This window comes from Dendrobates tinctorius, unplaced genomic scaffold, assembly GCF_039654945.1.
Source record: "Dendrobates tinctorius isolate UK_male_01 unplaced genomic scaffold, ASM3965494v1 ptg000029l, whole genome shotgun sequence".
NCBI classification, from domain to species: domain Eukaryota; kingdom Metazoa; phylum Chordata; class Amphibia; order Anura; family Dendrobatidae; genus Dendrobates; species Dendrobates tinctorius.
The window spans coordinates 56,565,001-56,575,149 of record NW_027361697.1 but is presented as its reverse complement, the minus strand read 5'-3'; the positions used below and the strand labels follow the sequence as shown (position 1 = coordinate 56,575,149).

The 10,149-nt window shown below is 35.3% G+C and overlaps 1 protein-coding gene across 5 annotated transcripts in view; it reads right to left on the bottom strand.

Moving 5' to 3' along the window:
• Window positions 1-1,459: 1,459 nt before the first annotated feature.
• The window catches only part of LHX9 (LIM homeobox 9), a 62,458-nt gene continuing 53,768 nt past the window's right edge, over window positions 1,460-10,149 (bottom strand). For 2 of the 5 annotated variants that reach the window (XM_073571734.1, XM_073571733.1), the window contains exon 5: window positions 1,460-2,751. In XM_073571734.1, the coding sequence (XP_073427835.1) occupies window positions 2,695-2,751 (57 nt within the window). In that variant the 3' untranslated portion in view covers window positions 1,460-2,694. Of the gene's footprint in view, window positions 2,752-3,371; window positions 3,407-4,786; window positions 4,811-10,149 lie in introns of all 5 variants that reach the window. The other 3 variants (XM_073571736.1, XM_073571732.1, XM_073571735.1) reach the window with 3 other exon arrangements.

The following is a 10,149-nucleotide window of genomic DNA, read 5'->3' as shown; positions in this document are numbered from 1 at the left end:
ATCCAAGAGGTCACAAAAGACCCTGCAACAACTTCCAAAGTACTGCAGGACTCACGTGCCTCTGTTAAGGTCAGTGTTCATGACTCCACCATAAGAAACAGACTGGGAAAAAATTACCTGCATGGTATAGTTCCAAGAAGAAAATCACTGATGAGCAATAAATTAATATAAAGGCTCATCTCAGTTTTGCCAGGAAACATCTTGATGCTCCCCACGACTTTTGGGAGAATACTCCGTGGACAGACGAGACAAAAGTTGAACTTTTTGGAAGGTGTATATCCCATTACATCTGGCATAAAAGTAACCGAGAATTTCAGAAAAGGAAAATCATACCAACAGTAAAATATGGTTGTGGTAGTGTAATGGTCTGGGGCTGTTTTGCTGCTTCAGGACTTGGAAGACTTGCTGTGATAAATGGAACCATGAATTCTGCTGTCTCCCAAAAAATCCTAAAGAAGAATGTCTGGCCATCTGTTTGTCACCGTAAACTGAAGCGCACTTGGGTTTTGGAGCAGGACAATGATCCAAAACACACCAGCAACTCGACTTCTGAATGGCTTAAGAAAAACAAACCTAATACTTTAGAGTGACCTAGTCAATGTCCTGACCTTAATCTGATTGAGATGCTGTGGCATGAACTTGAAAAAGGCAGTTCATGCTCGAAACCCTCTAATGGGGCTGAATTACAGCAATTCTGTAAAGATGAGTGGGCCAAAATTCCTCCAAAGCGTTGTAAAATACTCAATGCCAGTTATCGTAAACACTTGATTGCAATTGTTGCTGCTAAGGGCGGCCCAATCAGTTATTAGGTTTAGAGGGAAATCCCTTTTTCACACAGGGCCCTGTAGGTTTGGATTTCTTTCTCCCTTAATAATAAAGACCTTCATTTAAAAACTGCATTTTGTGTTTACTTGTGCTATCTTTGTGTAATATTTACATTTGTTTGGTGATCTGAAACATTTAAGTGCAACAAACATGCAAAAGAATAGGAAATCAGGAAGGGGGCAAACACTTTTGTCCAAAACTGTAGGTGACACATGAATATTATCTTGAGACTTAGGCCCCTCCATGATTACCATATATTGTGATCATTCATTTATAACCTATCCCATTCATAGGTTAGATGACTTGTGAATGATAATAATGTAGGAGGATTGATTTGAAAGTATGTGACCACCAGAAAAGTGGACTCTGTAAGCTTAATGTACGTATATAAAAATAACACACATAGAATGTTTTGTTTGGGTTACTTTGACATGTGCTGAATTACATTCTTTAAGAACTGATGCAATTCTTAAATTTTAAAACATTTGAAAGTACATTTACATACTTGATCCGGTGGCAGGTTTTGTACTTCCTTTTAGTTACAAGAAGTTCTGATATCAGTTTCACATACATAAATTAAAATATATATTGAAAATATAAATCCAAAATTAGAAATAAACGGTAAAATCACAACTTAATTATGAAGTGTTTTTATAAACACTATGAATCTGCATTGAATTTATTCATGGAAAAAAGGTATTTATTTTACAGCAAACAACAAGTAAAGTTATTCACACAAATAGAGAACAAGTGTATTAAAACCTCATGCAGATTTTTTCTTTTTTTCTTTTTTTGTTCTTAGAGTCATCCCATGTAGTGTGCTTTAATTTGATCGTTAAGTCATTTTCTCTTCTCCTGGTAAATATATACAACTTCAAATTTTTCTTTATGTTTCAGGCCACGTTCAGTATTTGGTCAGTATTTTACATCAGTATTTATAAGCCAAAACCAGGAGTGGGTGATAAATACAGAAGTGGTGACGTGTTTCTAATTATGGTTTTCCTCTGATTGTTCCACTCCTGGCTTTGGCTTACAAATACTGATGTAAAATACTGACTAAATACTGAACTTGTGAATGTGGCCTTATATGGGTTTCTTTTTGCGTCAATTATTTTTTTCCTAAAAATACAATGGGTCACCAAAATTTGTTCTTAAAGCTGAAGTTCTTGACTGAATCTAAGTTGATCATTTTTTCAATTCAGGTTATTTCTAAATATTTACAAAAATTAAGCCAATTATTATCAGTGAGTAGTTTTTTTTTTATTAATTATAACCTAGTTTTCTTAAACTTGTTCACTTTTGTCTTCTTCTTTTTTCATATTTATATTGCTTGGAAAATAAAATAAAATGACCAAATTTTCTCGTAATTAAAATTGAAACAAAAAAAAAAGTAAATTACATATTTGCTACATGGGACTGACCCTGATAGGAAAAAAATACTAATGAAAGTTAAAAGACATAAATGATACATAATTCACATTTCTGCAAGCATGTTATAAATTGTTTCTTTTTACATTTATGTTAACAATTTTATTGTGCTTAAAATCAGGCAAGTCATCTATCAACTTTGCATTCAAACTGTGTGAGATTCATTAATGCCAGGTTGCTCCATTGTGTATATACATATTTGATATCATAGAGAAATCTCTAAATCTTGAACTGATAAACTGTTATGCCTTCCATATCTAAACTTTAGCACAACATTAGAATTATCAGCCAATTATGCAAATGAAAAAAAAAACAATTTCCAACATTCAAAAAAATGACAAATGTTTTATATATATATGTATAGTTTTTTTTTGGCTAATTTTGTCTTTGTCTTCACTGCAGTAGGTTTTCCGATCAAACTTTTCCCCTTCTTTAAATACTTTAGGGAATTTTCAAACGCCGGGTTGTATGGCTGCTAAACCCCGAACATTGTTCTCCCTGAAAAAAATCATAGCAAAAATGTATTAAACTACAGAGCAACCTGGCACTAACGGGGTAAGCAATTACTTTAATGGTGATTTGATTATTTTTATTTTATATATATATTCCTTCTGTTTAAGAGGAACTAAACACAAAAAAATAAACCGCCCAATTTAATGTGAAGTTCCACTTTGGAGCTCTTTTAGTAAAACTATCATGAATAATGGAACGGCTCCCGTTATCTGCAGGAGCAATCGTAGCCTGCTGCAGGGCTACTAGGTTGAATTGAGATTGTACATAGCCTCCCTGCCTGTCAGCAGGCTACAGACCGTGAGTTACAGAAATGTGAAGCCTACGGGTGGGCTACAGACTCTCGTACCTCAGTCTCTAACCAGCTGACATATAGGCTAGGGGGTTGCAGGGTACTTCAATATTTCCAGGTAATCCTGCAGTGTTCTCAACAGCAGGCGTAACATTGATGATGATGATAATGACATTAGATTGTATGTTAATTTGAAAACAATTTTTTTCTTTAATTGCGCAGATAAATTGAATTAGAAAAAAATTGCAAATCATCTATTTCTATATTTGAAAAAAAATCATTAATGTATGCAGCTCCTATGCAAAATTATACAAACCTTAAATGTAGGCTGATCATGTAGTCATTTGTAGCCTGCAGAAGAGGAGGCATTTTTTTATTTCATTTTAGATGCACTTGAGTAATAAAAAAAAATGATTGCAAATTCAACAATTTTCTAAAGCATTAAACAAAATAGCTCCAAAATGGTGTCGCACATTACAGTTTCAATCACGACTTATCTGTGTCCATATATGATAAAAGGTAGGTAAGTATAGTGATTGGTATATGCTAACATTCTGCAGATGATTGTAACATTCGATTAGGATTTTGTTGTATTTATCTATAAGATCTATATAAAATATAAGTATGTGCCAACGGAGGACAACCTAAATATCTTGCTGAAAATAGGTCAATTTCAAATTGGCCTATGCCGACAATTTTCTTACATATAATATATTTAGAAAACATTTTAAGAGTATAGTAAAAAATTATTTTAAATGGTAAATATGGAACTTTAATCCTCATTTGGTCAGGTGATTTTATATGGGTTTAGTTCCTCTGAAAGGCACCATTACAATTGATTATTAGAAAAGAATATATCATCTGGTAATGGGAAAAATGTGTCAATATGGCTTCATAGGCAATGAAACAAAATGTTATTTTTAACCTATGGCAAAAAAAATTTCTAAATTTTGTACAGCAACCCTTTATGTCTCCTTCTTCCAAGGTACAACTCCATATACCAGTTTCCAGCCAATGGCTTTCTGCTTGCACTTAAAGGCATTGTCCAGGACTAATTATTTTTTCACTATGAGCCTAAAAAGTATCAGGCAGGTAGTTGCTACCTATTGGCCTGTTGTGCCCGTTGCCGATCTCTGCCATCACAGTGCGGTCACATTGACAGAGCAGTGGCTTCTCTTCCACTCTGCTCTGTTAATGGGGCATGACTGCCGACGTCATGCTGATTGACATCTCCTAATTGGGGGGAGCCAGCTGTCAATCAGCAAGTCGTCAATGGTCATGCCCCCGACAGAGCAGCCAGGAGGAAGAAGAAAAGCTACTCTGTTGACGTGGAGCAGTTGAATCTCTGGAAGAAGCAGTCAATGACAGCTCAGTGCTGGCGCCAGGTAGAACAGGCAGGTAGTTTGCAATTAGCTGCCTGTTAGCTTTTAGGCCAATAGTAAAAGCAAAATAGTCCTGGATACCCCCTTTGCTGATTAAACTTATGAGATACTCATGCAATAACCCGATTCTCTCAAGTATATGATTTTTTAACTATCAAAAAAATATATAAATAAAATACAGATATTTCCCATGCAACATGATGAACTAATATCAGCCCATTTTTATAACAAACCACATTTGCCAGTCTCTGTTTTTTCCCAAAAGTTAAAAAATAAGCTAAAAAGTGTGGGTTTTTAACCAAAATAAGCAGTAAAAATTTTTAAATGATTATATGTTAATTACAATTACCTTTTGGCTGTTTTAAGAAACGTTCTGAAAGCAAAGAGCAGATTGCAAAACAAGCTATGAATAAAAGTCCACTAAATACAAATCTTTTATTGACACAAATTTAATCAGATTTCACAAAGGTTTGGTCCATAAATATTCAAAGGGAATCATTCTATACAATGCATTTCTCAACCAACAAAAAATAAAACATGGACATTTGTTCTCTACTACATACTGTACTGAAACACGAAGATGTATATATAAGATCGTTATTTGTAGCCAACTGACCGGCTGAACTGTAAGTCAACTCTCTCCTGTAACAGATCATCGAAAAGTTTGACTTTATATGTTTTTTATTTATTATTATTCAGAAATAAGAATTAACGGTACAAAACTATTGAGTTGTCAAAAAGGAAACATTTTAACAAACAACACAAAGTCATCCTGATTTTCACAAAGTACTATAAAGTACAGTAAGGCACTTGAAGAACTGAGATACAACCCCGTATAAAGGAGCTTAATTCATCTTTATAAAGGCAGGATATACAGACCGGGGTGAATATGTAGCCTGAAAATCAACAGATATGTATGTACAGAATGTTACCAATAGTCTAATTATTTGTTAAATGGAGACAGCCATCTTTGATTTGTAATGTTTTTCAATGCACTAACTGGGCCCATTCAATTGTGCAATACATTATTGATTGTTCTGCTACTAGGCAAAATGTAAATGTAACCAGCCATTCCGTAAATGCTTCATACTTGTATCGAGTACTGAATACGATCATCCAAAATTTAGCTTGACGTTTAAATATTGTTGAACCATTTAAAGTAGTAACAATACAATGCTTATTGAAAGACTGGCATAGGATTAATATTGTACCCTGAGAAGTTTGATAATCTGGGATTTAAAACTAAATGAATGAACATGTCATTCTTAAGCAAACTTAACATAAATATTGTTTACTTGAAATTTTGGATCAAAAGCCCTTAACTAATTTAGTACATCGCTTAAAGTACAGTGAAACTTTATGCTTCTGGCAATCGGTATTGTTTAGGGAATGTTAGCTTTTATAATCCTTTGAAGGGAAAATCAAAAATCCTCATCAAAATCACAGTGGATGTTTATGTTGGGAGTTTTTTTTTTTTCTGCGTTTCCTTACAGCAATTAGTGAAGTGCAATGTTAGTAAATTCTTTAATTGCAGTTTTTCTGTTCCATTGCAGTTTTAGAGCTTGCTGGCTTTTTGTGGCTCTGTACCTATTAACATTTAACATTTATTCTTTTGTTTAATTTTTTTCTTTCAAAAAGTCATTAGTTAGATAATACTTGGGATTTTTTTTTTTTTTTTAAATTATTAATTACCCATAGAAGCCACTGTTGCTCCAGATTCAACTCTACGTTATGCTCTGCCGGTGAGAGAAAGCTGCAGCCGTGCCTGCAAACCTTCACTGCTGCCGTCATTCACTGGCCTCAGTGGTCTTGCCAAGGTAGATGGAAAAAGACCATGAAAGGCAGTTATTGACTTTAGCCATCACGTATTGCAGAGAGGACATCACCGCTTCTGTACCGAGCAGCTGTACAGAGAGATTGGCTCTGGAGCGGTAAGGGCGTTAATGGGTAAGTAATGTTTAGTTTATTACTTTTAAGTATTACTCACTCATGTCATTTTTTAGAACAGACAACTCTGTCAATGAGGAAAACATATATAACAATTTAACTTTCTATAAGCTGTATATCACATTTCCTTAAAAAACACCCAGGCAAAATCAGCTAAAAGCACATGAAATACACTAGGCATTTTGGGCTTTTTTTCATATGAGAATGAGAAAACATAAAAATACATTGTTATTTTACTCGGTATGATACCTGAGCATTTACTGTACAGATGGAGGACAAGATACGCATACATGAAAGAATTTACACCAGTATTTTGGCTTAAAAAAATCTTTGAAAAGTTGCATAATTTTGGAGCAACTGTCGACTGCACTAAATTTATAGAAAATTGGAGTCTGAACTGAGAAAGTAAATTAATGTGTATGCACAATGTAGGTGCATATTAACACATGACCATTAACCAGAGAAATCAAAAAGCAAAAAGCACAAATATCCTGAAATAAAAAGTAAAACATAAACTGCAAATAATGCATAAAGGTTAATGGTCATGTGTTAATATGCACCTACATTGTGCATACACATTAATTTACTTTCTCAGTTCAGACTCATTTTTTATTCATTTCATTGTGCATTCAGTGCATATAAGGGTGTGACCGCCCTCTTTCTGAGCTGGGAAAGCCATCCAGTCTGGCCTATGCTTTTACTAGTGGGTCAGTCCCTCAATCCTTGTTCACATTCACGTCACTTGGCGAGTGAAAAGGTTTTAAATACTAGAGTAAGACTGTCCCACAAGGGTTGCCGTGACGTGGCGGGATGGCTTGTACATTATTTTGATCAAAATTATGTTTACTAAATACCCTTATTATTATTATTATTATTATTATTATCTTTATGCATTATTTGCAGTTTATTTTTTACTTTTTATTTCAGGATATTTGTGCTTTTTGCTTTTTGCACTAAATTTATGCAACCTTTGAAACTCTCACTCCATTTTCACCCAACTCCTGCAATATGGGTGGAGCTGGGGAGAGATGAAGGCATGGTGACCACTGCTGGTCAAATTCAGGACAAGCGGTGGAATTCGCTGTGTCACAAATTTTACTTCAGCAGGGACAATAGTAAGATTTGTGGCGAGGTGCACACAGAGGTGTAGGACATTAAGAGGCTTCATGAATCAGGAGCATCTGACTCCAGCTTATCTCCTCATCAAGATCGGCGTGAAAAACATTGGTCTTGATGAATCGGGCCAATGTTTTAAAACAGTACAATGCCTAAATATCTGTACCAAAGCCAATTAGAATTTTCATGTCACACTGACTATGTAATACATTATAAAAATGAAGTAATGAAGTATGTGCAACACTGGTATTACAAACATAAAATGGCCAATCCAAAAAGCACTATTTATTCTCACTATTATGTTCATCCGCTTGTCCAGCATTGAGTTCCAGCAATGACTTATAACAGTTTGCGTTTTACTATGGAAAAAAACTCAGCATCATTTCATAGTGCAGCATGTTAATTTACAGGATCTTCTTGACGTAAAACACTAATTTAATGTGCAAAAGCTTTATTCAATCAAGCAAAACATAGATTCAGAGCATGGTACACAATCATTAAATTAATAAAAAAATAACATTCACCAATGTCAAAGGCATTTGCCTAAAATACACGATGTCAGATAATGGCAATGGATTTGTTACACCTATCGATTTCTTTTTAGAAGTACCGTGTACCTTGTATGTTTAATATTACATTATTTTTATTGTATCCTGGATGAAGTAGAATTTGCATATATCACCTTTTCCAACGGAAATGCACATATTTTCATATCTTGCACTGATAAGAGCCAACAGGCCTGAAACAGCTTAATGGAAGTGGGAGAAAACAGATTGCCTCAAGATCTTACTTAGATTTTAATGATTATGAATTTGATTATAATAATTTTGGAAATAAATTGCGTTACTTATCTTGCACTGATTATGAATTACAGTGTGCATTATAGCTAATAAATACATCTTGGCTGTAGTTGAAATCAGTCAACAATCTTGTAGACTAGCACAACTCTAAGGAGTTTTCTGTTTTCACAGAATGTTGGGCAACAGGCAGGTAATACTTTGCGATTACAGAAAACACATTACTTACCTGTTGTATCTTCTGAAGCTTTAGCATCACCTTTTTGTTGATTCTCTGGTCTTAATTATAAGGCTACAGAAATGATGGCCCAGTCATTATTTTTGTGCCTTGTATGTCTAGTATTGTAAGCCAAGGGCCATGATCCTCATAAAGACGCCCACATTGAAGAATTGATGATCATCTCACCTCCTTAACTAAAATACTAGATTTACAGGTGAACAGCAGAATTTAGACCAGGTAAAATAATAACACAGTAATGGAAAGCCACTTTACCTGTTTGTGACCCAATTATTTGTGAAACTGGACAGCCCTATTATCTATCATATATAGACAGTTCTTTTTCCGTACAAGAAATTACAGCACGGTGTGGAATGTACAAGTAAAGAAACTATTCTGGAAGATTTCAGCTTTGAAGCCATTGCAGTTTGGAATGAGTATACATACTGCAACTCATAGTCAGTACAAGATAAAAAATGCAGTGTCTTTACGAAGTTACTAGTGATTCAGTGATCTGGATGCAATTTAGCAGTGGCATAATTTGCAATTTTGCCTCTAACTATTCCTAAAAGAGGTAAGGAGCAGAAGGGTGTATGTTAGAGATGAACACATTTGTAGAAGTGGAATTGAATTCTTCTCACATTTTTCAAAAATTTGTGTTCTCCACAAGTCAGGAAGGCATTTTTTCCCTCCTATGGAGCAATTAGCATCTGCCTCACCGCATTTTTGCCTTCTTCTTGATCAATGTGTTACTGTATGGGTTGAACTCAATGGACTTATTCTACTTTCAACCTTAAAAACAATGAAACTATGAATTTTGCAATTTGCTCTACTCAAATTTATCAAAACATTGGCCAGCTTGCTGTCACTTTGACTCATCTGTAGACGACCAACATATGGCTTAAAAAAAAATAATACTCAAATACTTACCGATCACCTGTCCCGTCACCCCTGAAGTCCACTGTCTGCTCGTCTGCTTCACTTTTTCTTACCTTCTTCCATCGTGCATGTAATCTTTGGCTGGTATCACTCTAGTCTACTGCTTACAGCCGTCTAGGTCTCTAATGTCCTTACGTCATGATGCTCTGACATGCATCTCTTGATGGCTGACTAGGTCTTGGGCGACGCATGTCATCTATGGGCAGCACAGTTGTTCAGTGTTTAGCCTTGCAGCATGGTGGTCCTGCATTTAAATCCCACCAAAGACAACATCTGAAAGGAGTTTGCATGTCCTCCCTGTATTTGTATGGGTTTCCTCAGGGTTCTCTGGTCTCCTCCCACACTCCAAAGAAATGCTGACGGGGAATTTAGATTGTGAGCCAAAAGTGGGACAGTCTGTAAAGCGCTGTGGAATTAATGGTGCTGTATAAGGGAGTAAAATAAATAATGTCCCATGGTATGCAGGGACATTGGAGGCTCAGACAGCCTAGAGCGAGGCAGGCCAAAAAAATGTGCCTGAGTAAAGGTGAAAAGAGGTATGTAGGACAGGAAGGCAGGCTGCAGAGGTGGCCAGACAGGTGAGCAGTAAGGTGACTATTAATTTGTTTTTACTTCCCACATTTATCAGGAGAGACCCCAGAGCATAATAAGGAATATTCAATTCACATGGAATAACTTTGACTTAAATCGGATTTC